This window comes from Jatropha curcas, chromosome 11 (assembly GCF_041381405.1).
Source record: "Jatropha curcas cultivar XTBG-Jc1 chromosome 11, XTBG_Jcur_1.0, whole genome shotgun sequence".
In the NCBI taxonomy this organism is placed as follows: domain Eukaryota; kingdom Viridiplantae; phylum Streptophyta; class Magnoliopsida; order Malpighiales; family Euphorbiaceae; genus Jatropha; species Jatropha curcas.
In genome coordinates, this window is record NC_143161.1 from 2,828,296 (window position 1) to 2,856,182 (window position 27,887).

General features: G+C 32.7%; 6 protein-coding genes, 1 long non-coding RNA gene and 1 pseudogene across 8 annotated transcripts; 7 read left to right on the plus strand and 1 right to left on the minus strand.

Annotated features, from left to right (window-relative positions):
* The first annotated feature begins 786 nt into the window (after positions 1 to 786).
* LOC105650175 (protein SRG1) lies at positions 787 to 2,509 on the plus strand. Of its 2 annotated transcripts, none has more exons than XM_020685322.3 (4): positions 787 to 1,251; positions 1,343 to 1,590; positions 1,688 to 2,024; positions 2,143 to 2,509. In XM_020685322.3, exons 1-4 carry the CDS (start codon positions 988 to 990, stop codon positions 2,392 to 2,394), a joined length of 1,101 nt encoding a protein of 366 aa, XP_020540981.1. In that variant the 5' UTR covers positions 787 to 987; the 3' UTR covers positions 2,395 to 2,509. The 2 variants fall into 2 exon arrangements, with proteins under 2 accessions (XP_020540981.1, XP_020540982.1); XM_020685323.3 differs by having other exon boundaries at positions 789 to 1,251; positions 1,700 to 2,024.
* A 1,038-nt stretch (positions 2,510 to 3,547) lies between these two features.
* LOC110011029 (protein SRG1) lies at positions 3,548 to 5,228 on the plus strand. The gene is made up of 4 exons (XM_020685321.3): positions 3,548 to 3,966; positions 4,047 to 4,294; positions 4,386 to 4,710; positions 4,791 to 5,228. Exons 1-4 carry the CDS (start codon positions 3,703 to 3,705, stop codon positions 5,052 to 5,054), a joined length of 1,101 nt encoding a protein of 366 aa, XP_020540980.1. The 5' UTR covers positions 3,548 to 3,702; the 3' UTR covers positions 5,055 to 5,228.
* A 1,258-nt stretch (positions 5,229 to 6,486) lies between these two features.
* On the plus strand, positions 6,487 to 8,097 carry LOC110011030 (protein SRG1). The gene is given in 5 exon segments (XM_020685324.3): positions 6,487 to 6,834; positions 6,915 to 7,162; positions 7,249 to 7,573; positions 7,667 to 7,903; positions 7,906 to 8,097. Coding segments are annotated over 5 exon segments (1,101 nt in total). The 5' UTR covers positions 6,487 to 6,570; the 3' UTR covers positions 7,933 to 8,097.
* A 2,574-nt stretch (positions 8,098 to 10,671) lies between these two features.
* LOC105650176 (xyloglucan endotransglucosylase/hydrolase 2) lies at positions 10,672 to 12,153 on the plus strand. The gene is made up of 3 exons (XM_012237054.4): positions 10,672 to 11,196; positions 11,303 to 11,496; positions 11,639 to 12,153. The coding sequence occupies exons 1-3, from the start codon at positions 10,918 to 10,920 to the stop codon at positions 12,030 to 12,032; spliced, it is 867 nt and encodes a 288-aa protein (XP_012092444.1). The 5' UTR covers positions 10,672 to 10,917; the 3' UTR covers positions 12,033 to 12,153.
* Positions 12,154 to 14,608: 2,455 nt separating this feature from the next.
* Positions 14,609 to 16,468, plus strand: LOC105650177 (protein SRG1). The gene is made up of 4 exons (XM_012237055.4): positions 14,609 to 14,688; positions 14,837 to 15,131; positions 15,254 to 15,501; positions 15,670 to 16,468. The coding sequence occupies exons 2-4, from the start codon at positions 14,865 to 14,867 to the stop codon at positions 16,262 to 16,264; spliced, it is 1,110 nt and encodes a 369-aa protein (XP_012092445.2). The 5' UTR covers positions 14,609 to 14,688; positions 14,837 to 14,864; the 3' UTR covers positions 16,265 to 16,468.
* A 1,268-nt stretch (positions 16,469 to 17,736) lies between these two features.
* On the plus strand, positions 17,737 to 19,127 carry LOC149492351 (protein SRG1-like; annotated as a pseudogene).
* Positions 19,128 to 21,282: 2,155 nt separating this feature from the next.
* Positions 21,283 to 23,003, plus strand: LOC105649740 (protein SRG1). The gene is made up of 4 exons (XM_089716762.1): positions 21,283 to 21,609; positions 21,695 to 21,942; positions 22,151 to 22,475; positions 22,584 to 23,003. Exons 1-4 carry the CDS (start codon positions 21,355 to 21,357, stop codon positions 22,848 to 22,850), a joined length of 1,095 nt encoding a protein of 364 aa, XP_089572888.1. The 5' UTR covers positions 21,283 to 21,354; the 3' UTR covers positions 22,851 to 23,003.
* A 1,849-nt stretch (positions 23,004 to 24,852) lies between these two features.
* LOC110011031 (uncharacterized) lies at positions 24,853 to 27,841 on the minus strand. Its single transcript, XR_016318731.1, has 2 exons — positions 27,396 to 27,841; positions 24,853 to 25,319 (listed from the first exon to the last, which is right to left on the minus strand). It is a non-coding gene; the product is annotated as an uncharacterized LOC110011031 (long non-coding RNA).
* Between the last annotated feature and the right edge of the window lie 46 nt (positions 27,842 to 27,887).

The window sequence follows — 27,887 nt, forward strand, 5'->3', positions numbered from 1 at the left end:
TATCATTTTATTATGTGATTTTACTAGTTTTGAATCATGTTATAAAATATTATTTTATCTTTTAATATTGCTCCGCACATCGCGTAGGTTGCGCAGGTTTTAGTACTAATTATTATAAAGTACCATGTTAATATGTAAATTGACCCGAATATGCCGTGGATGGAAATAGGGGTGAGCAAACTTTGGAAAAAATCAAAAAGCGAATCAAACAAAATTATTTTCAGTTTTTGATTCGTTTATTCAGTCTTTAGATTCGGTTTTGGTTAAAAATTTTCATTTTTTTTGTTTTTGGTCTTTGGATCGGTTATTCCAAAATATTTATTTTCTAAGTAAAATTAAACTATTTGACCAAACCATTATTTAAGAAACCGAACTAACCAATTTAGTTCGATTTTTAAAATTATTTTGGTTTAATTTGATTTAAAAGAAAATCATTTTTAATTTTCAGTTTTATAGTTTGATTAGGAATCGAACCACCCATTTGCACACCCTTGATGAAAGCAACCAAAAGAAATTAGTGAAGTATTTTTGTGGTAATTAACCGGCTATGTTTGGACGAAGTTGGACCGAAAGTGGCCTGAGGTTGAAAATTAAATGGATCTGAAAATGGATCTGACAGGGCCCAGATAGGTATAAAAGCAATATATCCTATCATGGGCCTTTATTCCTGAATTTAAGATTCTGGGCCGCTTTGGATCATTGTCGGATGATCTATTTTCTGTTTTAATTGCAAAAAGACCCTCAAGTTTTGAGAAAGACCAATTTGAATGGCAACTTGGAATAGTCTATAATAAATTGAAGGCCAGGATCTGTTAATTTCATGGATTCCCCCGAACAACTGCCAAAATCAGTATTATATAGTTTTCACTCTCATCGAAGAAGATGAGTTTCTCTCTCTCTTTTTCTTGTTTTCTTGAACTAAAAAGCTTGAACATTCAGCTTTGAAAGGAAAGGAAAACAGAGCTGCCGTATCCAACACAGCTGATAATGGAATCATCTTCTTTAGAAGCAGTTAACTTTGGAAGATCTATAATAGTACCTAGTGTTCAAAACCTGGTAGAAAAAGAGTCCCTTGTTAAGATCCCACCTCGGTATGCAAGATCCGAGCAGGATTGCCCAATTATTTCCAGTGATGGGTCGTTGACTTCATCAGTTCCGGTCATCGATCTTCAAAAATTGGTTGCTGGAGATTCTATAGATTCCGAATCGAAAAGATTGGATGCTGCCTGCCGAGAATGGGGATTTTTCCAGGTACCCAATTTCTTGCTACAAATTTTGGTATCTAATTCAGTCAGCATTATTCTATTCTTTTATTACTTGACAAAATTTTGATTAAGAACAGATTGTAAACCATGGAGTCGACACTAATTTGTTGGAGGACTTCAAGTTAGAAACTAAGAATTTCTTTAAACTTCCTTATGAAGAGAAGAAGAAGCTGTGGCAGCAACCAGACAATCATGAAGGTTTCGGGCAGCTCTTTGTAGTATCAGAAGAGCAAAAACTAGACTGGTCAGACATGTTTTATGTTACCACTCTTCCTCAACATCTAAGAAAAGTTGACCTCTTTGACAAACTCCCTCTAAGCCTCAGGTTTCTGTCTCATTTATTTTCATACTCAATATAAATACAAATGCTCATTTTAGTGATATTAATTCGATTTTATGGAATTTAATATGAGCAAATTAAGTTTTATGTGCAGGGAGAGTTTGGAGACTTATGGTAGTGAAATGAGAAAATTAGCCATGGCAATATTATGTCACATGGCAAAAGCTCTAAAGATGGATGTTGAGGAAATGAAAGAATTATTCAGTGATGGTGTTCAATCAATGAGAATGAATTACTATCCGCCATGTCCTGAACCAGAAAAGGCTATTGGTTTCACTCCTCATTCTGATGCTGATGCTTTAACAATTTTGCTTCAGCTTAATGAAACAGAAGGATTACAAATTCGAAAAGACGGGAAATGGATTCCTGTTAAACCACTTCCTAATGCTTTTGTTGTCAACATTGGAGACATTATGCAGGTGATAAAATTTTCAGTTTGTTTTATATTGATATATGAAACATATAATAAAGACATCATAATAGAGAAAGGAAAATTGTGCTGTTATTGATGTTTGAATCTTTGATATTCCTGCGCAGATTGTGAGTAATTGTGTTTACCGGAGCATTGAGCACAGGGCAACAGTAAATTCAGCAAAGGAGAGGCTCTCTGTTGCAACATTTTATAGTTCAAAGCTGGACTCTGTTTTAGGCCCTGCAACCAGTCTCATTGGTCCACATAATCCAGCAGTGTTTCGACAAGTACCAGTGGAGAAGTATTTTAAGGAATTTTTTGCTCGAAAATTGAATGGCAAGTCATATCTTGACTTCATGAGGATACAAGGTCAATAAATATGTATTCATAATATGAAAAGAAGTTGAATTTTTAGCTGTTGTTGTTGCATTCATACTATGTGGAATTAATTATAAATAGGGACTAAAGGATTACAGAAGGATTGTTTTTCAATGAGGCAGTCCAATTGCCTGATGCTGCCTGTTTGAGATTGCAAGATGCAAAACAGTATTGCCTTCATCATCCTTCCAGTCCAGGACCTGGCAATAGTAGGCCAGCTCGCTATCAGTAGGCCACGTTGTTGCATAAACGATGATCTGGTGGCTGATGTGGCCAAGGTTAAAGGATGACGTGGCATTCAAAAGCCAGCTGGCGTTCTTCGTGCCACGTGGCCTGTCAGATGACATGGACGACACTGACGTGGCTGAAAGCAGCACGTGGCTAAAACCTAAGGTTGACATGGTTATGTTATATATGACGTGTAATTATATGGGTGACGTTTTCGGAGGTTACCTTGTTTTTACGGATGTCCATGTGAGTGGGGTGACGTGGTGCTTTTTCAGGACAACGCGCAATCAGACAGATACCTCTAAAACGACATCATTTAGCTAAGATTAGCGTTTTTAAAAAATAGATGTTTCTTTCGTTTACGAACAAGCATACTTGGTGAACCAGAAATGCTAGATTTCACGGAAGGAGGTGTTTGATGTACGATAAAAAATTAAAAATGATGCCGACCAGACTAATTTTAGAATTCCAAATTAAATTTCCGATACAAAGCTTAATTAAATAAAGTTAATTTCAGTAAGGGGTTTTGATCTGATATTGATGTTGAATTGCATGCATTCATATTCTTGAAAAGATTAAAAGTTGCAGCAGCTGCATATCACTTGGCTTTTACTACTTTTTGTGAAGCTGAAAGAGGAATCAAACTCATCTCTCTTTCCTTGTTTAAAGCATAAATTTTTGGCTGTTTAATGATAACAAGCCATTGATCTTTAAATTGTTCTTTTATTAGTGCCAGCAGCCAGCAACATATAAAAGAAAAAAAAAAAAATACAACAGCTGATTATTTTGTCATATTGTTGAAGCTCATCCATTTATAAATTTGCTTTGAAGAATAAATAAAATTCTAAATTAATCAGAAGAAGATCGCAAGTCATGTAACTCGACTTCTTGAGAAAAGCAGATCTGGAATTAAGATATTCATTTATTAATCAAATGGGTTATTATTATATGTTTTGGGATTTCGTAAAAGGACAAAATTAGGTTTCGTTGTCGTATTGTTAATGCTCATTGAGCTCTATTTATCCTCATGCAAGTAACAAGAACATAGTATTCAGATGCTGTAGCAGATAAGGTTGGTAATGGATTCATCAACACTAGGAACAGTTAACTTAGGGAAGTCAATTATAGTACCTAGCGTTCAAAAGCTGGTAGAAGAAGGATCTCTCCTCAAGATACCACCTCGATATGCAATACTTGATCAGGACTCTCCAACTGTTTTCGGCGATGGGTCTTTGCTTTTATCGGTTCCGGTCATCGATCTTGGAAAATTGGTAGCCGGAGATTCCATGGATTCTGAATTGGAGAGGCTGGATGCTGCTTGCAAAGAGTGGGGTTTTTTTCAGGTACTATAATATAATTTGACTTCCGACTCTTTTATTTTATCATCTATTTTTATTGATTCATTAAACTTTGACAAAACTAGATTGTGAATCATGGAGTGGGCACTGATTTGATAGAAAGCTTCAAGCTAGAAGTGAAGAATTTATTCAAACTTCCTTTTGAAGACAAGAAAAAGCTGTGGCAGCAACCCGACAATTTTGAAGGGTTTGGGCAGCTCTTTGTGGTATCAGAAGAGCAAAAGCTAGACTGGTCAGACATGTTTGGTCTCCACACCCTTCCTCTCAATGTCAGGAACAATGATTTTTTCAACAAAATCCCTCCAATCCTCAGGTTTCTAACACATCCCAAAAGTTATTTGATTCAATTGCAATACCATTGAGATAAAGATGATTTTTTTTTTTTTTCTGTATTTTTGTGGCAGAGAGACTTTGGAAACTTATGCTACTGAAATGAAAAAGCTTGCCATAAAAATTTTAGGCCAGATAGCGAAAGCTTTAAAGATGGATACCGAAGAAATGAAAGAGTTAACTAATGATGGTTACCAATCAATGAGAATGAATTACTATCCTCCATGCCCTGAACCAGAAAAGGCCATAGGTCTTACTCCTCATTCTGATGCTGATATTTTAACAATTCTGCTTCAACTCAATGAAATTGAAGGGTTACAGGTTAGAAAAGAAGGAAAATGGATCCCTGTTAAACCGCTTCCAAATGCTTTTGTTGTCAACATAGGGGACATGATGGAGGTACGTAAAAAAACATCTTTACATTGTTCTGCAAAGTTATCTGTAAAATTTATAGTTGCCTTTCAAACTTTTGTTTGTAGATCGTGAGCAATGGTGTATATCGGAGCATTGAACACAGGGCAACTGTGAATTCAACAAAGGAGAGGATCTCTGCTGCAACATTCTACACTCCAAAGCTAGACGGTGTTTTAGGCCCTGCAGCCAGTCTAATTGGTGCTCATAATCCAGCAATCTTTAGGCAAGTTCAGGTGGGTAAGTACCTAAAGGAATTTTTTGCACGAAAATTGGAGGGCAAGTCCTACCTTGAGTGCATGAGAATAGAAGATGAAGAAAACAGAATTTGAATCAAAAAATGGTTGAACTCGGTTCTGGGAATCCAATGCAAGACTAGTTTTCGATACCCATATGCATTAGGTTCTTTTCGAAACTGTAACATATTAAAATCTATATTATTATTATTATTATTATTATTAGTATATAAACAGTGTCATCTGATATATATACTCCTTAATTCTAAATCTTGTTTATCTTATCATCCATAATAGTAATTTCTTGAGGAGTTTTAAAAAGAGAATTTATAGTTAAATATTTATTTCACTATTCATAATTAATTATTAATTTTTAAACGAAACAGACTTGTTGACTAATGAAGCATATGAAATCACATGGAATACCGAATATATATATATATATATATATATATAGCAATTGGAAAAAAAAAAAAGAAGAAAAGAAAACTATACGTTTTTCAGATCAGATTGTTAGGTGGATTTCCAATTTCTTAGGTCTGACCCATACGTTTATGGGCTGAACTTGGCCCTGTGGACCTCAGCTAGTTCGGTCTTATGAAGAGTTGGGCCAAGACCCACAGAAGCCAGTACCTGTCGTGGACCGTGATTAGCTAATAATAACATTGCCCAACGTATCAAAACATTCCCAACTTTGTAAGGTTTTGCAATTTCACTGTATTTTTATCAACCTGTCAGTTTTATCATAATTTCAACATTTTGTATTAACAGCATCCTCAATCGCAACTGATAATGAAATTACAGATAAAAAAAGTATTTATATCCTTTTAATTTAAATATCCTTTGAATATCAAATTTATTCACATCTAGTGGGTGACACATTTATAGATTTAGAAATATGATATTTGAGACAAAAAAAATTAAAAATTTATTCATTTTTTAAAAATTAATAATAATTTGACTATATTATGAATTCAAAAAATTACTGCAATTTAGATTTTTCATGCTTAAAATATAGCTAATATAGAAATTTGTAACTAATAATTTAAAATTTTATTCCATGCTTGGAGATTTTTTACTAAGTAATAGAAATTTATATTATTAAATTATTAATACGCATATTTATTTAAAAATTAAAATTTAATATGTGCAACATTATTTTTTTAGATTAATAGAATTGTTTTTAAATTTTTATCAAAGTATTTGAAGATGATGAATTTTTTTTTGTTTGTAATTACGTCTTTAATTGTAATAGATGATTCTATTGTTTAAAAATATTAAATTGAAATAAAATTGAAACGAAGATTAAAATATGGTGAAATTGTAAACTTGTGTAAAGTTGAGAGTATTTTGATATATTAGGTTTAATATATTGAATGGTAACCTTTTCGTAGTGGATATAAGATTTGGAATGATATATTCATAAATATATTAATCGAATGGGTCATTATTATATTTTGAAATTTCATACAAATTGACTTTCTTTGTATTTTTCCTCAAAAAAGGAAAAGAAAAAAACTTTCTTTGTCGTTTTATTAATGCTCCTTCAGCTCTATGCTTTTCTAAATGACAAGAACGCAATGATTAGCTCCTACAGCAGAAAAGGTTGGTAATGGAGTCACCAAAACTAGAAGCAGTTAACTTAGGAAAATCTATAATAGTGCCTAGCGTCCAAAAGCTGGTGGAAGAGGGATCTCTATTCAAGATACCACCTCGATATGCAATACTTGATCAGGACTTTCCAACTGTTTCTGGCGATGGGTCTTTGCTTTTATCGGTTCCGGTTATCGATCTTGAAAAATTGGTTGCCGGAGATTCCATGGATTCTGAATTGGAGAGGTTGGATGCTGCTTGCAAAGAGTGGGGTTTCTTTCAGGTACTATAATATAACTTGATTTCCGACCCTTTTTTTTTATCATCTATTTTTATTGATCCATTGAACTTTGATAAAACTAGATTGTAAATCATGGAGTGAGCACTGATTTGATAGAAGGTTTCAAGCTAGAAGTGAAGAATTTATTCAAACTTCCATTTGAAGACAAGAAAAAGCTGTGGCAGCAACCTGACAATTTTCAAGGGTTTGGACAGACCTCTGTAGTATCAGAAGAACAAAAGCTAGACTGGTCTGACAGGTTTGCTATTAACACCCTTCCTCTCACTGCCAGGAACAATGATCTTTTCAACAAAATCCCTCCAACCCTCAGGTTTCAAACACATCCCAAGAGTTATTTTTATTCAATTGCAGTACTATCGAGATACGGATTAAATTTTTTTTTTTCCTTTTTTACAGAGAGATTTTGGAAACTTATGCTAGTGAAATGAAAAATCTTGCCATAAAAATGTTAGGCCTGATGGCAAAAGGTTTAAAGATGGATAGCGAAGAAATGAAAGGGTTAACCAATTATGGTTTACAAGTAATCAGAATGAATTACTATCCTACATGCCCTGAACCAGAAAAGGCCATCGGTCTTACTCCTCATTCTGACGCTGCTATTTTAACAATTGTGCTTCAACTCGATGAAACTGAAGGGCTACAGGTTAGAAAGGAAGGAAAATGGATCCCTGTTAAACCGCTTCCAAATGCTTTTGTTGTCAACATAGGAGACTTGTTGGAGGTAACAAAAATTTTAATCTTGTTCTGCACAGTTCTCTGAAAAATTTGGAGTTGCATATGTTGCCACTGTCATGCTTCAACCTTTTGTTTGTAGATTGTGAGCAATGGTGTATACCGGAGCATTGAACACAGGGCAACTGTGAATTCAACAAAGGAGAGAATCTCTGTTGCAACATTCTACACTGCAAATCTAGACGGTATTTTAGGCCCTGCAGCCAGTCTTATTGGTCCTCATAATCCGGCAATCTTTGATCAAATTCAGGTGGAGAAGTACCTAAAGGGATATTTTACTCGAAAATTGGATGGCAAGTCCTTCCTTGAGTGCATGAGAATATAGAAGATGAAGAAAACAGAATTTGAATCAATAAATTGATGAGCTAGCTAGGTCCTGGAATGCCAATATGCAAGACTAGTTTTCAGAACCATATATGCATTAGGTTCTTTTAAAATCTGTAAAATACTAAAATCTATATTGTTATCATATAAACAGTATTATGAAATAAGAGGATTGAAAAGTTCCACCAAGATGTTTCGATTCAGTTTGTATTCTACTAAATTATTATCTTTTATTGTAACCTAAAAAAGTTACTGCCTTTAATGAGAGATTTACAGCTGAATAACTTTGAAGATGAATTTAACTATGCATGTTTGGTTGATTATTTTAGAATATGTCCATTACAATAACAGACATGCATGGACACTAAGATAAGAGGGAATCCATGTTAAAACGTTCAGGAATATTTTCCTTACAGGAGAGGGAAACTTTTCCCTGTTTTTGAACGACAGGGAATGTTTCCTCTCATTGACGAAAAGATTTGATTTGCAGAGTTATGAGTAAGGTGACACTGTAGCTTTCTTGTGAAATTCTACTTTGGCAGAGTTATGAGTAAACAGTTTTTGGCAGTACATGAACACTATAACAAATTCTACTTTTTTTTTTTTTTTTTAATGTGGTGTAACAATTAAAATTTTTTGTTCAATTGTTAATTCTAGCTGGATTTTGTAATCTGTGGGCTAGAGCATATGTAGAAATAAATAACTGACAGTAAGCTTCAGAGAGTCTATTGCAGAATAGGTATTATACACTTTCCTCAGAAATCCTAGTTTGTTTTTTTGTTAGTGGGTGACAGAGAAAAACTTCTGAAAGCTAAAGTTTTTGTCATATTGTGGAAGATGATGAAATATAAATTGGCTTATAAGAAGAGGAAGCAGAACTGAAGCTCTACAGCACATAGATTTTAAGAATAGGAAGCGACGTCTTCTTTACCTTTCTGCCTTGAGTTTGGCCAATACGTTATTTATCGAAACGGAAAAGATTCCGTTTCCAACCATGAAGTTTTCTGCCATGACAAAAACATCTGCCGACTGCATAAATTTTACAAAGAAACGTATAATAAACATAAATAATCTCCTTTACCTATTTGTTAAGCCTTTCTTTTTCTTTTATTTATATATTAATATAAAAAAACATAAATCAAAACTTTTTCTAAAAAAAAAAAAAATTGTATACTCCCTCATTTCCATAAAATAGTATCAATTTTCATTTTCACTTGTTTCAAATTCTTATTTTAGAAGAGGATAATTTTCTAGTCTATGCATGAGATAGGAGACATTCAAAATGTCAAATTTGGCCCATGGAAAAATTATCTCATGTCATCAGCTGATTACATATATGTATAGAAAAAAACTTTTCAACTTTTCAATAAAGTATGATCAGCACTGTGAAGAATAACTTGTAACATTCATAAAACTACAAAAAGAATGAAGTCAATAAAGTGTAAACGTTCTTTTCATATTAGACTAAATGTATTAATTTTAATGAACTAATTAGGAGATTATTAATAAGGATAACAATTATCTAATTATCTATGAAATAATCTATGCATTATCTATAATATAATAATTAATAATATATTATTTTAATATATTGGTGGACCTCAGTTAGTTCGTTCTGGTGAAAGCCTGCTTACCTAATATCAGATGCGTTCTTAATTTACTATGTTAATTTGACTAATTGGATTTGGCATACATACATATGTACATGCACCTTATCCTTAAACTCACGGACTCAATAGCTCACCCTAGATTGTGGAATTTTTTCGTTTGGCATCTTAATTTTTGAAAATTATTTTTGATCCTCTAATAGACTGGCCTTAAAGTCTGGATATGTACATCTAGAAGTTGAACTAAGAATAAAATTTAAAACCTAAGTCCGGACACGTGTAAAGAGTTTTTGGATCCGATCCTCACTAAACTCACCTGTAAGAGATGTAAGAGCCTTAACTGTGAATATGCCTAAACCGGATTAGGCAGTCTCTAGTAATAGGATTCGGATATCTAATGGTTTATACTAAAAAAAAATTTTGAAAGGAAAAATGAAATTTTTAAAAATTTTGAGGGGTAATTTATAACCTTTTATACTTTGAGTAAAAAAGTGAAGTTTTAATAAGAAATTTATTTTTTATTAATTTGGTGGCATTGACCCTTCTAACATACAGGACGCTTCTGCATGCATAAGTCTTAAATAGCAGTTATTGGTTAACACTGTAAGTGGATTAATACATCAACTGTATGAAAATCTTATTTAGGGTCATGTTCGGTAAAATTAACTTGTTTTTAACTGTTTTAGTAGCGTTTGACTGTTAGTTGTTTTAATCGTTTTTCATAAAACGCTAAAAGTTAAACGTTACATAAATTAACTTTTCACAAAACGCTACTTTAATATTTTAAAAATTAGTTCAAGCATTATGTTATCAAAAACTATAAAAATAAATAACATTTAGTCAAAACACTAAAAATTACTTAAGAATCTGTTGCTGAGCATAGCCTTAATAATAATAATAATAATAATCATTTTGGAATATATTCAATTATAAATTGTATGTTCCATTTGGGAATTCAACTATTTTCCATGTATGTGTATTAATTCTATATATTTTCTGTTACAATAAAGACAAAAGAAAAAATACCAGAACTATAAGCACATAAATACGTTATCTAAGTTTAAGCTTTCAAAAATTTATATATTTATTATTATTATTATTATTTATTCCGCATGGTGGTTGCTACCCTAATTAAACGCCAAATCAGTTAACTTCCAGACAAAACTTATTAGCTAGTGCTCTTCCATTTCCAGCTTGAATTCCTCTGTAAAATTTAGTGTAGTGTCTACCTCAAGCAACCTGTCCAAATTATGATCCTTTATCCCTATCCTCGTATTTTCTCATCATCGACTAATTATTGTTCTTCCTGTTAGGTCATTACGATTTACGTATATAAAGGGCTTTCTAGAAAACTAGTTCATACCCATCAAATTAATCAACTAATTCTATTTTCTTTTTCAAGATGGCAACTTCTTGCAGACTCTCAATGCTAGTGTTCTTCTTTGTTTCCTCTACGGGTACTTTCATGGTGGCTTCTGCTGGTAATTTCCACGAAGAAGTAGACCTGACATGGGGTGGCGATCGTGCTAGGATAGACGATGCAGGGAATGTTCTCTCTCTTACTCTTGACAAAGCTTCTGGCTCTGGGTTCAAGTCTAAGGCAGAGTATCTTTTTGCAAGGTTGGACATGGAAATCAAGCTTGTTGCAGGCAATTCCGCTGGAACTGTCACTTGTTACTATGTCAGTCCCCTCCTATACTTTTTTTTTTTTTTTCAAATTTTCTACGACCGTCAGGAGCACCCTAAGACTAGCTTGTGCAGGAACTAACGTTGTTATTTTGTTGCAGTTATCATCTCAAGGGCCTTACCATGATGAAATTGATTTTGAGTTTTTGGGGAATCTTAGTGGAGACCCCTATACTGTCCATACCAATGTGTATACACAAGGGCAAGGAAATAGAGAGCAGCAGTTTCAGCTTTGGTTCGACCCAACAAAAAATTTTCATCTCTATTCTATTGTATGGGATCCCCAGAGAATCATGTAAGACACTGCTTTCTCTTACGTCATATTGTTCCTTCTTAATTATACCTTCCAGAGAATCAAGTGCCTGCCTCTTAGTTTAGGGGTAACTTGATCATGTTCAAGTTTTGTAACAATCTCCTTTCCTTTTATATGTGTTCAGATTCTTAGTAGACAATATCCCAATAAGAATATACCAAAATAAAGAATCAATTGGAGTTCCCTTCCCAAAGAATCAACCAATGAAGGTGTACTCAAGCCTGTGGGATGCTGATCAATGGGCAACAAGAGGTGGGCTTATAAAAACAGATTGGTCTAAGGCTCCTTTCACTGCTTACTACAGAAACTTCAAGGCCACTACAAGCACAAAGACTAGTAGTCCTTCTGCTAGCTCAATCAAAAGCAAAAATATTGTATGGCAAACTCAAGGGCTCGACGCCTATGGCCGTCGGTTGCTTAGATGGGTTCAAAGGTATCATATGATTTACAACTATTGCACCGATTACAGGCGATTTCCTCAAGGCCGCCCGCTTGAGTGCCGCCGTGGTTCTAGCTAGATTCTTGTTGTTCAATTTCATTTTTCTACTCTAGTTCATATGATGTTTATTTATGTAAAATAAATTATATTTTTGTATCCTTCTAGTTATTACACAGTAATTTTCTTTATTGTTTACAAAATCTTGTCTGCATTTATTTTTATTTATAAAAACAAGAAAAGGTAAAATGAAGGCTGTTTTCGTAATATAAATTTATAGTATTTAGACAATAAAATAAATCAGTAAACTCATTATATTTATCTGTAAAATTACGACTTCTCTAACACTTGCCAAGAAAGTTATTTTCCTGATATGAGAAGAATTGAATATCTTACTTCGAGGTTGAATTGAAAATGCAAATTAAATAAAGCAACTAGAAAATTAAAGCTTGCTACGAAAATTCCTTGTTGCTAAAATCTTGAAAATAGAAAGTAATTATATGAAGGAGGGCATCATGCAATGAGGATGAACTATTATCGTCCACACGTTCACACCCTGAGCTTGCCATTGGCCTCAATGCCCATTCAGATGCAGTTGGCCTCACTGTCCTTCTCCAGAACAAATATAATTCACATCTTAATTGTAAAATCACTAATGAGTTAATTCAGAGAAACAGAAAATATCATTCATATCTTAAATTATATTATATTTTATATTATAAGTTAAATTGATTGTTATATTATATTTTTGAAGTGAACTTGTTCAATAATGTATTGTGTAATCTTTGTATTCAAAATATAAAAAAAAAAAAAAAAAAAAAAATAGTTTGAAACGTTAAGCCCCATCACTGTGAAACATTGGCACCCAAATTTAAATTAGTTATTGCAATGCAATTATTCAATGCATGAAGTATACAAAGAAAAAAAAAGTTTGATTCAACTTTGGAAGTATTTCCTAAGACGAAAAATCACAAGGGATGAGTCACAGAGAAAAAAGAGGGAGAGCCTTACACGTGTTAACCATACAATGTTCTTGGAAATTTGTTGAAATGGAAGGTAGGTGTAAAATTAATGAAGTTTGAAATAATCTAACGTGACGGAGAATATACCTATTATACCTATTCAGTCGTGGTTTAATTATAATTAAGTCTTTTTCGAATTCGAATTTATAATATTATTTCGGTTCATTAGATTTTTCATATATGAAAAAAAAAATAAAAATTTTATCAAAATATTATTATATCATGTAAACTGTAAAATTAGTGTACACATCGCCATACATTTTGTGCAAATTCTTAAGTCATAGTTTATCACTTTTCCTTGTTGTTAAATAAATTCTATAAAATTTTGTTCAATTTATTTATTAATCTAAATTTTTATATCTTGATATAAAAAAAATGAAAAATTAAATTTTAGAAATTCAATCTTATGAATTTGAATATATTAAAATCAAATTTTATTAAAAATATAAAATAAAATAATTCCAAGTACTTAGCAAAATAAAATAAAATCTCATGAGCTTTTTCACGAATCTTGTACTCCTAATTTGAGTAGTTGGACACTTTAATGTCCCTTGTTCAATGCTAAACTACCGTATATGTATATGTATAGCATCTATTATAGTGAAAATGTCAATGAACCTTATTATTGAAATTACTTAAGATACCCATTTTTAGCTTCTTCTATCTATTTCTTAGTCCAAAATCCCTCTTACTAATTAGAATAAAAAAATTAATAAATTTATTTCGCTCAAAATGAAATGAATTAGGGTTATGAACATATAATTTATAATCTGATAATTGAGTCGATTCATAATTATAAATTCATTTTATACCGTATTAGACTGAAATATATTTATATACATTCTCGTTAAAAAAAAGAAGAGGTTATTCAAACACAGAAAATAATTCCAACATGAAAAATTAATAAACATAATAGAAGGAAGGTTCTATCATTAAATTCCTGACCACACAATTGAGTATTATGAAACCCATTTTTCAAATCATTGAAATTTGATTTCCAATTTTTATAAATAATTATTTTACATTAAAAGTAAAATTTTAAATTAGATAGATATAATAATTGGCCCGTAAAAAATTACTTGAAGAAAACAGTGGCGAGTCAATATTGCCTACAAATACTGATGAGGAAAATGCTAAACGCACCACCAACAAGATGAGTTCATCTATTTCAGATTCAACAATAACAACAATCCACCTATACTGCAATTTCATTATTTCAATGATAGTAACTTTCTATTCCCATCATCTTTCCTCCCTTTTCCACTATTTTATATATATATTTTTTATTTATACACGTATTTTTATGGTCAGATCTTTCATTCTTACTTATTAAATCTTGAATCAATATATATATTATCGTACCATATATAATTTTGTATGGCGTGAAAAGCGTAAAAAGATTTGACATGAACTTTCTAATTATTTTTTCCAACTTATCTTTATTTATTTCAACACTATGACATTGAACTTAAATGATGTTGATGGTAGATAGAAATAAAAAATACTATGTGGTTACTGTCTATTATTGCTTTAATTAAAAATTAATTATTATTATCATATAGTTAAAAAATATTTTCTGCAAAACAAATGGATTGAAAGTCCAAATGGATTTTCTATATAAGGTGATGGTGAGGTTGGCTGAATATACACTTCTACAAGAGATTAAGCTGAGGTAGCTAAAAGAGGGAAAGAAGAGTTCAGAGCTTGTTAATTAAGGTAAGATTGGTTTTCTTTTTGTATATACACAAACACAATAGATGCTTCAGTTCATGTTAATTCGATTTCGGAGCTTCACACAAACCCATGTATTCTGTAATCTTATGATGAAAATTTAAGAATATTTATATTTTGGTTTCTTTTGCAGAGAGAAATAAGTGAAAAGTTTCTTGAAAATGTCGGAAGCAGCATTAATGGAGGCAAAATCAAGGCTAGGAAGCACTGTTTTGGTGCCTTCTGTCAAGGAATTAGCGAAGGAGCAATTTATTTCCATACCACCAAGATATGTTCACCATGATCAGCAACCTCCCTCTACTGTCATCGACACCAATTCTTTACCCCAAATTCCTGTCATTGACATGGCTAAGTTACTTTCTCAAGAATTTATGGATTCTGAGCTCCAAAAATTCCACCATGCTTGCAGAGACTGGGGTTTCTTCCAGGTACATATATTTATATTAATTTATGAAGTATAATATTTTTAATTATTTCAAAAGATTTGATAAAGACAAGTGTGTGGAGATAAACTATTATACAATTTAAAAAATCAATTTGTTGCATGCAGTTAGTGAATCATGGAGTGAGCACAGAACTGTTGGAGAAAGTGAAGGTAGAGACTGAAAAATTCTTCAATCTTCCAATGGAAAAGAAGGAGAAACTTTGGCAAAAAGCAGGAGAAATTGAAGGATTTGGACAGCATTTTGTTAATTCTGAGGAGCAGAAGCTTGAATGGGCTGACCTCTTTTACGTTGTTACTCTTCCACCACGTTCCAGAAAACCTCATCTATTCGACAATTTCCCTCCCTCCTTCAGGTTTTCTCTCGCATTTCAGCTTAATTATTTGTTTTCTATCATTATATAATAATAATAAAAAAGACTTATCTACACTCGTGTATACACCCAACATATCTTATAATGAAACCTGAAAGCGCAAACAAAGGATACGAGCTCTTACAAAATTAGATTTGATTTGGTGTGCAGGGATACCATTGAAGCTTACTCAGAAGAACTGCAAGGCGTTGCCAATAAAATCTTTAAGCTGGTAATAAAAGCTCTTGGAATAATGGAAGTTGATTACATAAGAGAGTTATTTGAAGAAGGATGGCAAGCAATGAGAATGAATTACTATCCTTCATGTCCACAACCAGACCTTGTGATTGGCCTGAAGCCTCATTCTGATGCAACTGGCCTCACCATCCTCTTCCAGCTAAACGACATAGTGGGACTTCAGATAAAGAAAGATGGGCTATGGATTCCTGTCAAGCCCATTCCTAATGCCTTTATCATAAACATTGGAGACATGTTGGAGATTGTGACAAATGGAATTTACCGCAGCATAGAACATCGAGCAACTATAAGTTCCAACAAAGAGAGGCTTTCAATTGCTACCTTTCACAACCCAAAGTTTGACGCAGAGTTGGTTGCTGCTTCAAGTCTTGTTACTCCACAAACCCCACAAGCTTTTAAGAGAATGAGCGTTTCTGATTATTTTAAAGGCTATCTTTCTCGTGAACTCGATGGAAAGTCATTCATTGAGTTCTTGAGGATTCAAAATGATCAAATCAAAAACAACTGAACCAATATGTATTTTCTCGCAATAATTAAAGGTTTGATCATCAAATATATAGTTATATAGGGTGTAATTGCACAATTAGTGCAAAAATAATAAAATGCACCAGATATTGGTGTAGGATTTCAAATTCTCTGTTTCCCATATATGTCTCTTAATATCAAGGTTGTACCTTCCTAACTCAGTAAGAAATATGTGGTTGCAATTATATATTTATGCTTCTGCATTAAATTGATATTATGAATTATTTTTCTCACTTTATATTAAATTAATTTAATGAAATTATTCATGGCTTCGATTATAAAATTTGCGAATGGCAGTAAGAGCTAATCAACAAATGCAGGAGTAAAAATTTTACATTATCTTCCAAATAATATATATATTTTTAGGAAATTATAGTCTTATTTTTCAAAATGATGACCACATATATAATATTTTGCCTTATATGTAAAAATGCTTAATATTTTCAAAAAATATCTCTATTTATTCAACATGGTGACACCTGAAATTAAACCATCACCCGTCATAGGTAGAATACTATGTAGTCATCGTTTAAGTTTTTCTCCATCTTTCCCTTTACGTTGCACTTTCATAGAAAATCATTTTTCTTTTTCAATAAGATAATTAATTTTCATGCCTTAAAATGTAATATTCTTTATAAAACAAAATTTTCAATATAAGATGACGTTGAGACTGGCTGAATACACACTGATACAACAGAAGTTAAGCTGATAACATCTTAGTAATAATTTATTTTTTTTATACGATATTTTTGATACGGGATATAATTTACCTACATTTAATGTATAAGACCACTCACATACAAAACTAATTAACGATGAGTTTTCATATAATGGTTGCAGTAGATTATATAATATATTTAATAAATGAAAAAAAAATTATGTATTTATACATTGATTTTTCAATTTGGTTCGGTGTAGTTTCTAGATATGGCTATTGGTACAAACTAAAATCAAAATAGTAGAAAAAAAAAAAACCGAAATAGTAAAATATATTTTATACGGTTCAATTTTTTTTAAAATTAAAGCAGTTAACCAATTGTAAAATTAAATTATACTGAACCTCTCTTCCATGGGTTACTCAGTTATTAGGGATCTCGAGTATGCCAAAATAATCCTATTTGCAATCTATTTGTGTTACAGTAATATTGTTTTAAGACAACATATTTTACTTAAATGAAATTTATTTCAATAATAAAATTTAATAAATTTTTAATCTCCATATTTTTAAACAATAATTTCAAAGACAAAGACATCGTTATATACTAAAAATCGAATCGATTCAAACTGAATTAGTCTTTTATTTTTTTTTATCATATCAGATTGGTTTTAATTCTAATTGATTAGTTTTTATAAAATTGATCGGAGCTACCAATAATTTCGGTTCAAACCATCTAACCGGGCAAAATTAAATCCCCTGAGCAGACTGGCTGACATTTCATACCTAATACCATTATTTAAAATCCTCAGACCATCCATGAAAATGACATAGAAGACAGGACAAAACCAAGAAAAGATGTATACCAGTAATAATACTGTAATGTAACAGAGGAATTAGATCTAGCCACGAATGGAGACGGAGGCGCCAATACTTGGAAGGTCTCTGCAGGTACCTTTTGTTCAAGAGATAGCCAAGCAGCCACAGTCCCATCAAGATATGTAAGAATCGATCAAGACCCTCAAATTCCAACCACATCCGATGCTTGTCCACCACCTCAAGTCCCTGTAATTGACATGCTCAAGCTGCTTTCTCAAGAATTTTCGGATTCTGAGTTGGAAAAGCTTCATACAGCTTGCAGAGACTTTGGTTTCTTCCAGGTAATTACTAATTAATAATTGGTACTACTTAGGATTAGGAACTAATATAAAATAATTTTGATATGCAGTTAATAAATCATGGAGTGAGCCTTTCGTTGGTGGAAAAGGTGAAATTAGAGATTCAAGATTTCTTTAATCTACCAATGGATGAGAAGAAGAAATGCTGTCAAAAAGGAGGAGATATTGAAGGGTTTGGACAAGCATTTGTTGTGTCTGAGGAACAGAAGCTTGATTGGGCAGATATGTTGTACATGGTCACACTCCCTACTGATTTGAGGAAGCCTCATTTGTTCCCTTAGCTGCCTCTGCCGTTAAGGTCCTCTCTCTCTCTCTCTCTCTCTCTCTCTCTCTCTCTCCCCCTCTGTGTGTATGTGTGTGCGTGTGTCTGTCAATTTTCTTTTCATGCAGGGATACACTAGAAGCATATTCCGCAGAAATGGAAAATCTAGCCAAGAAAATATTAAGGTTGTTGGCAAAAGCTTTAAGAATGGAAGCTAGTTATATAACACAACTATTTGAAGAAGGACTGCTAAGCATGAGAATGAACTATTATCCTCCATGTGCACAACCGGAGCTTGTAATGGGCCTCAACCCACACTCAGACGGTGCTGGACTCACTATTCTCCTCCAACTCAATGAAACAGAAGGACTTCAAATAAAGAAAGATGGCAAGTGGGTTCCTGTTAAATCCCTCCCCAATGCTTTCATGATCAACATTGTAGATGTTTTGGAGGTAAACCACATATAACATTATATATTGCATAAATGATTAATAGCAATACACTAATAGATATTTCTGTAATTTGTCTATTTGCTAAATTGTGACAAATGGAATTTATAAAAGCGTGGAGCACAAATCATCTATTAATTCAGTAAAAGAGAGACTCTTTATTGCAACATTTTTTTAATCTTGTAAGATTTTAGCGAAAGACATTATTATTATTAAAATGTAAAAATATTGTATCATTGATTAAATTCCTATACAATTCAAGAGATAACAGGAATAATCGGCTAAGGTTGTTCAGGTCAAATTTATCTATTGAGCTATTATTTTTCTTTATATAATAATAATGAAATTCTATTATAAAGTTGTCATCTTTATATTAAAATAAATTTATGGAGGAAGCAGATCGGGCACAGGGAAATGAAATCGAAGCTCCAATAATGGGGGGTAGCTTCTGTTGAAGAGATAGTCATGATGCAACTAACCGCAGTCTCATCGAGATATGTGAGAGTTGATCAAGACCCTCCAATTCCAACTACATCTGATACTCGTCCCATCTGCTTTCTGAAGAATTTTCGGATTCTGAGTTGGACAAGCGTCACGGTGCTCACAAAGATTGAACTCATACTTATTGGGATTATAACTTATTTCGAGTGGGGTCCGTAAAAAAATACATGTGATAAAAATAAAATAAAATAAAATTACTATTACCACATATACCTTTAATAATTTCGTATTGGATATTGACGATCGAATACACCAGAAATAATAATCACGATAAAAATTAAATAATTACCGTAAATGCCAGATGAAAGAATAAGAATACCGAGATTTACGTGGTTCACCCTTCAACTGTTATGGGCTACGTCCACGGGACAAAAACTCCGAATAATTCTTCTACTAAAAATAGTAGGTACAAAAGAGATTACAAAAAAAATAGTGGCACTCTAAGTGTTTTCCAAAAACACCCCAAAATTACAATCCTCACTATTTTCTCTCTTTTCTCAATTTTAGGAACCCTTTCCTAAAATTATAATCTTCGTTTTTTTTTTGTTTTTGTTTTTATACGCATTAATGAAGGAAAACCTTCTCCTTTTTATAGGAGAAGGGGACGCAGTGGATGCGTTAATCACGCGTCCACTTTTGCTTTTTTTTTTCTTTCTTTCTTTGGCACCGTCCTTTAAATAACAAAATAAACGTGCTTTTTTTTTCTTATTTGTTCGACAGCCTCTCTTTGACTGCCACCAAAATAAAAAACGTGTTTTATATTTTTTTTATTTTCAAATGTGTGTGGGTCCCACACGTCGGAGGGAACCCACAACAATTCTATCTTAACCATAGCTCTCGAGTTCGAGAGCTTAGAAATACAGTAGCGTTAAATACTTGGCAGGGAAAGAGTGCTGCCCTGAGGTAACAAAGTGTCCGGATTCTTGGTAGGAAATGTGCCCAAGAAAAGCATAGAAAAGGAGACAGCATTGACTTTACAACGAATTGGTAAAAGTCAAAAATCAAATGGCAAACAGCCAGAGATGACTTCAGACAATTGTTGAATTTAAGTTAAACCAATAATTACCCATCTTCTGAACACGTAATTTAAGTATTAATCCATCTCAATCAATCAATAATAATTAGGTTAGATTCATATTTCTTGGGAGATTTTTCTTTCAGAATATTGTATGATCCTATCTAAATTCCAAAACTCAAATGCAAACATCCCATATAATTGGTTCGAATTACTCCCTCCTATGTGGGAAGTAAATAGCAATTGTAATAATATTGTAAAGAAGAATAAAACAGTGCTTTGGCATGTCCATGTGTAGGTCGATTTTTTGTAATGAAAATGCGAGATAAATATACAGATATAAAAAGAAGGTGGAGTTTGCTCAAAGAACACGAAATTGAATGCGTTAGTTAAAAATGAACGTGAATTATTGTTTCGAGCTGAAAAATCCAAAATCCATTAATGCAGTTTGGAAGGAAGTGTAGACGGAGAAGAAGACTAGAGAACGGAGAAAAACGAAAAAAATTGTTTTATTTCTAAACTAAGACAAGTTTATTTTTATTTTTTGAGAAGATTAAAATAAAACAAGTTCATGTGTCGTTCATCACTCTTTTATTATATTCTTGTATTAATATTATCCATGTAATTTAAAAAGAAAAAAGATTCATGTTGTTGTATTCAAATTAAACAATTCATATTAAATTACAATTAAAATTAATTAAAATATAATCAAAATTCAAAAGTTAGATATTATAGTTGGCAACAATATTTTTTTTCTCTCTTAATAGTTGATTAATGGTAGTAATATATTGACTAAGATAGATACGTAATCATAATGAACAAGAATAAACGTAAAACTGCAAATATTATCTTTTTCTAGAAAAGAAAAGAAGATTACAATTGGCCGGGAGCCTACTTTGATGAGAGGAGTGAGTAATAGAGGAAGAAAATGGGCCTATAAATAACTGCCTAGTTATTCTTGAAAGAGCAGAACACAAGGAAAAAATAAAAACGCTGATCAGACGCAATAGCCATGGAAATGGAACCAGAACTCACTAAGCTTGGAACCTCTCTCCTAGTGCCTTGTGTGCAGGAGCTAGCAAAAGAACCGTTGACAAATGTCCCGCCACGGTATTTGCGACTTGATCAAGATTCTCCAATCGTATCTAACTCTGCTTATCTACCCCAAGTTCCTATCATTGACATGTCCAAGTTATTTTCACAAGAATCCATGGATTTTGAGCTGGATAGGCTCGACCGTGCATGCAAAGAGTGGGGTTTCTTCCAGGTAATCAGCCATTATATTATATTATGGTTAGTTTCTAAATTACTATGAGAAAGACAATCGATGAGCATGTATATATGTGTTGCAGTTGATAAATCATGGAGTGAGCAGTTCATTAGTGGAAAACGTGAAGGTGGAAATTCAAGAATTCTTTAATCTCCCAGTGGATGAGAAGAAAAAATATTGGCAAAGACCAGGAGAAATGGAAGGATTTGGACAGGCTTTTGTTGTGTCTGAGGAGCAAAAGCTTGACTGGGGAGATATCTTCTATATGATCACTCTCCCACCGAATTTGAGGAGACCTCATTTGTTCCCACAGCTCCCTCTTCCATTCAGGTGCTCTCTCTCTCTCTCTCTCTCTCTCAAAATCTGAAGTACCTAATATTGACTGTCTTAAGAGTTTCAGATTGCAAGTACTTTTTAACAAAATAAATCTGAAATATGTAAAAGCTAGCTGTGAGATTGAAACTCAAAGCTTAATTAATGAAAAGGAAAATCTGAGATATCTTGGCCAGTTTCAATATAGATCTGTGTTTGCATGCAGAGACACCTTGGAAGCTTATTCAAGAGAAATAAAAGATCTTGCCATGACAATCCTGAAATTCATGGCAAGAGCTCTGGGAATGGAACCTGAAGAAATGAAACAACAATTTGAAGAAGGATGCCAGAAAGTGAGAATGAATTACTATCCTCCATGCCCACAGCCAGAGCTAGTTATGGGTCTCAACTCACACTCAGATGCAGTTGGCCTTACCATCCTCCTCCAAGTTAATGAAGTGGAAGGGTTACAGATAAAGAAAAATGGCAAGTGGGTTCCTGTTAAACCACTCCCAAATGCATTTATTGTCAATGTTGGTGACATTTTAGAGGTAAAATAATAAACAAAACGACTACAAAAATGGTAAAAAAAAAATAAAAAAGAAAGAAAGAAAGAAAATTGATTTTGGCTTAATCAAGTTTTTTCCGTTTCTCTGCAGATTGTGACTAATGGAATTTACAGAAGCATTGAGCATAGAGCAACTGTGAACTCAGTTAAAGAGAGGCTTTCCATAGCTACTTTTTATAGTCCGAAACTAAATGGAGAAATGGGTCCAGCACCAAGCCTTGTTACTGAAGAGAGACCTGCTTTATTCAGGAAAATTGGTGTTGCAGATTTCTTCAAGGGATATTTTTCAAGAGAACTCGTTGGAAAATCATACCTTGATGTCATGAGGATTCAAAATGAAGAAGCTAAAAACAACTGATTGGATTGGTGCCTATTTTATGTCTGCCTGTTTTTTTTTTTTTTTTTTCAGCCGAATTGAGGTAAGAAATGTCAGGTCCTTCTGCTTCCTCGTATGTAGTAAATAAATAAATACTGCGGTAATAATTGCCAGGTATTGCTATTTTATTCCTTATTGTGAATTCTTGTGATAGAACTTATAGGCATAGCTTGAGGCTTCCACGGCGCTTTTTTTTTTTCAAATAATTTTTAACATCTTGATTAATTGAAAGACTAAAAGCTACTCTTTCTATTCTCTTAGATAGAAAATTTTTAGAATTAAGAAATAGTTAAACAAAAACTTTTGCCCATTTTTTATTTATAATATCTTTAATTAGTCTTAAATATATAATTGATGGTGAATAAGTCATCTCACTAATTGAAGATTCCAAAAATGCATTTATTAGCTAAAATTGAAATAATTGAAAAGATTTACATCGTTTTCACAAATAGAACACCAATGAGATCAGAATTGTTCTCAAAATCATTGAATATAGGAACATAAAATTAAAATTTGTGCATATGTTAGTAAGGGTTAATAATCACGTGAAGACAATTTTTCAAAAGTTAGGTGTATTTTAGTCATATTTGTGTTTCATGCGTAGATTAATGCACGTTTCTTGAAAAATAAAGTACAAATTTAGTCAACAAAGCATTACAATTAAGTTTGTTAGAATGCAACAATTAATAAGTGTGATCATATTATAAAACCCGGCCAATATAAACTTTTATTCAAAGTACTCAGTATTCATAAAATTAACCACATTTCTACCAAATCACTCACAAGTTGTTACCTATATTTTGGAAACATAAAATCATTAATTGTCAACCCACATTTTGTCTGCTACTATGCTTATTAATTGAGTAAAAAAGAAAGAGGCAACAACAGAAGTTAATTAAGGACATTAGACTTTCTTTTTTGTCATCATTTAGAGTAAAATTCTGTACATAAAACAAACACTCTAAATGGAAATTTTCTCTAAATTAAGAGAACAAATTAAATATTTCGTTTACAGTGTCTGATAACATAATTAGCTTTTAGAGATTAAAGTTATTAAAACAGCTAACACATTAACCATACTGAAAAAACAGCTAAGAACTATAAAAAAAAGCAGCTTAAACTTTCTAAGCCCAAATAAAAATAAAAAATTTTTAAAAATTGTTTCATCTTTATTTTTTTTCTTTTCTAATAAGTGGTCAGAAATATTCTCATTTTAATAAAAAAATTTTTTTTTTTTTTTTAATAAGTGTTCAGAAATATTCTCATTTTAATAAAAAAATTATTTTTATTTGGATGATCGTGGATAGATTCTAACAAATCAACCACACAATAATAGGTGGAACAGGTCAGTTTCAAATCGTTATCAATTATCAATCTATAAGAAAAAAGGAAAAATAACGTAACTGAAGCTGAATGAGTTGGCGTACAATGTGCACCCTAATTAGGAACGGTGTATGAGATAAGAATTAAGATATTTACGTAAAGAAAAAATAAAACCGTAATTAAAGTAAAAACATAAAATCTTAATTAAGAAAAAAAAAAAAAAAAAAACACTTCTAATTGTGTACAACACTAAGAGTACACGAAAATGGGAATTACGTTTGATATGCAATATGGAATTGAAATTTCGATTTCATATCTTTATTTGGTTCTATCAACAGAGAAAAAAAAGGATCAAAATGAACAGCCAAAGATTTATCAGAATCTCCTTGACAAGACACCTGAAAGGTACTGCTACTTTGTCTCCTTCCTCCTGCTATTAGTCTCACCCGCTACATCAAGTTTACATAATTGAGCATATTAAACAATTTTCATGATAATTAATTAATTACTGTCTCCCTCTAACAGTAACAGCACAAGAAATTCCTTCTTTCTTTTATAAAATTATAGAAACCCATCTCTCCTATCTATCTATGGCTAGCAATTAGCAAATGGATAAACACAATAATAGCAGGAAGATAAGGAAAGAAAAAGATAGCAGACAAAGACAAATGCATACTGTAGCAATTATTTTGCATCAAATGTCCACAAACAGATATGAATTGGGCCATTGCATAATCAAAATGTAGCAATTTTGAAGAAGATTCTAAGAATCATTCGGTTAGAAAATAGAATATTACAAAATAATTCAGCTTTGAATCATGCACTCAGCTCATAGACAGAGGAGTGTGAATTTAATAGATAATAGCGCGAAAAAAATGTGCGAATAAAACTAGAAATTGCAAACATTGTTTCTAACAGCTAAAAGAATTTTAGAACACACTACAATTTTACAAGAACTGTAAAATATTATACATTTACCCTATGCTACACGGACCGATGGCTTCATTCCCTACTTCATGTCTAATTATATCAGTTCATAAATTCTGCAGTACCTTAAAGTAAGTAATATTTGTTGTTCAATGTTCAAAGGGATGACAATCTTCAACTGCATTACCATTGTCTTTGAACCTAAAAAATATGAAACAGAAGAGTTACGATGCAAGATTTCAGATATAAAGAATTACAAATATAAAATACAAGAACACTATCACAAGGAAACAAATGTTACATAAACAAGAACTCCCCCAACCCCATAATTTCAAAGAACCCTCTTTCCCCACACACCCTGGCCTAACTAGTTAGAGAGTCCAACCCTCCCACAAAAGAAAAAATGAATTACTTGTATTGACAAGGGGAAGCAACTGCATATAATTTTTGGGTGATAGACAGTATGCTCCTTTCAACTACTTAGCTCCTGTAGTTTATTCAGTACATCGGAAACTCAAGACAAGGCGAAAGGACCTGATTATTTAGAGTAAGCTGCACTATAGACGGCCGCAAGCAAATAATCCATTTCATCGGAAATTTGTCAAAAAGTAAGAATCCATTTGTTCAGGAATCTTAAGGAAAACCCCATGATGAGCAAATCTTGTTCACCTCTTTCTATAATAACTATGTCTAGCTACATTTCAGGGATTTAATAATATTTCTAATAATGAAAGGCATCATCTTCTTGATAGGTTTAGACTCATATAAAGAGACTGAATGCCTAGACCAGGTTCCTTGAATGATCTGCCAGCACTTGGCTGGGGCTGCATATGGGCACTAATTTTACAGTTGCCCCAAAGTGTAAGGTGCTATTGCAAAATCCAGTTTGAACCTTTTGGTACTTTATGTGGTCCTCAATTAGTTTCTTTTCAGATGGGTGTTAGTGTTTGCCTAATTGGTAAGCCCATTGCACCAATTGCTCATTTGAAGAAATTAACTCATCCATGCAAAAAATGCAAAAACAAAAACTGCATAAAGTTTTGATCACATAGATGATGCCTAACGAGAAGACCGATTTAACCATAAATGAAGTAAAGAAACAAAAAATCAGTGACTCTACGTTATCCCAATTCCCACCATCTCTAAATCAGAGGAACCATTTAAAATTGCAGCTTATAAGAAACAATTTAAGTAGTTTCAAGGCAAAACTGCAACACTATAGCGGTATATATCCAGGGCCTCATTTCTACAAACTAACACTTGCTCATAACCCACTTAAGAATAACACCAGCATTCCACTTCCAAAAAGTTGTTTTGATGCTAGTGGCAATCCACGACTAAACACACATGATACCCACCTTTTCCACTGAGATGCTCCATTTTGTGCCCCACTCTCCTGAATATTAAACATACTGCTCTAACAGTCGCTTATCAATTAATTGCACAGCAAGCTCCTTCATGCTGTCTTAAAAAGCTTGAACATAATTAGATTGTCAACATCTGTACTGCTTTTCCATTACAGAAACCTGAATATTGACTATTGAAAATTGCCTAAAAAGTGAATTATCGTGTGCCCAAGTCGATGACCTTCTCTATAGGGACAAAGTTTAATCTTAATTGTACAAGGTTATTCCTCGTTGTTCAATTAAATATAAGAACTTGTTACAGAGTTCCTCATCAGGTTCACAACAGAGCAACGACGTGCAGATTAACAAGGTCTTTTAACTTATACACTATCTTGTCACCCAATAGGCAAAACATATATATAAGACCCCTAAAACTCACAGGGGCACGAATATGCAATCTGTAGAGGTAATTTCTCAATTATCAGGCTAAACGTTCCCTTCTCTTCTAAATGTAAGGCAAGCGAAAATAACCTCCCTTTCTTCCTATAATACAGCTCAAAGTTTTACCATAATAAAAAAGGGAAAAAAAAATTTAGCCAAATTAAAAAATGTTGGAGCCACAAGGGGATAGAATTTCTTTTCAAGAGTCACCAAACAAGAGAAAGATGAAAAACAAAATAAACATCAATAAATTATTTTTTTAATAAGTTATAAACAAACCCCAAAAATACACATTTGATAATAAATCATATAGAATAGAAACACAAGTGGGTCAAACACAAAATAAAACAAAAGTCAAACAACCAAAACAAGAAAAGTTCAAAAGAAAAAAAAAAATTGTACACTTCCAAAATTCTAACAAAAATGCTACAAACATAATCATGTCTAATAAAACATGAAAGCGCAAAGAAGAAGGAGAAGAAAAAAGTACCTTTTGGGGAGAAACCAGTTCCCATGGAACTGCAGTAGCAAGGGAGAAAGACCATGAGAAGCAGAACCTAGAAGGAGAAGTAAAGGGCACATCTTTAAATCTCTATAAACCCTAGTTTTATAGGGAGAAACAAAGAAAGTTTCAAACTTTAGCTTAATAATGTGTTTTGGGTTTAAGGAAAGTGAAGGTGGTTTTTGTGCAGACTGCAGATAGAGTGGGGCAGGGGGCTTAAAAATTGGCACGAAAGCCGAGACAGGGAAGAAGAGGAGGTTCTGATGTCTGTTGTGTTTGGGTATTGAGACAATGGGTGGTGTCTGGTGGGGGCTAGTTTGCGTATCCGAGGTCTTTCGCTGTCTGTTTGAATATGAAACTCCCCGCCTCTCTCTTTCCATTCCTCTTCTTGTCTGGCATGCGCGTGAATCACACGACACCTTTTGTTCCTTGAGTTTTTTCTTCTGTGCAAATTTAACTTTTTTGACTGCCAACCGGGCA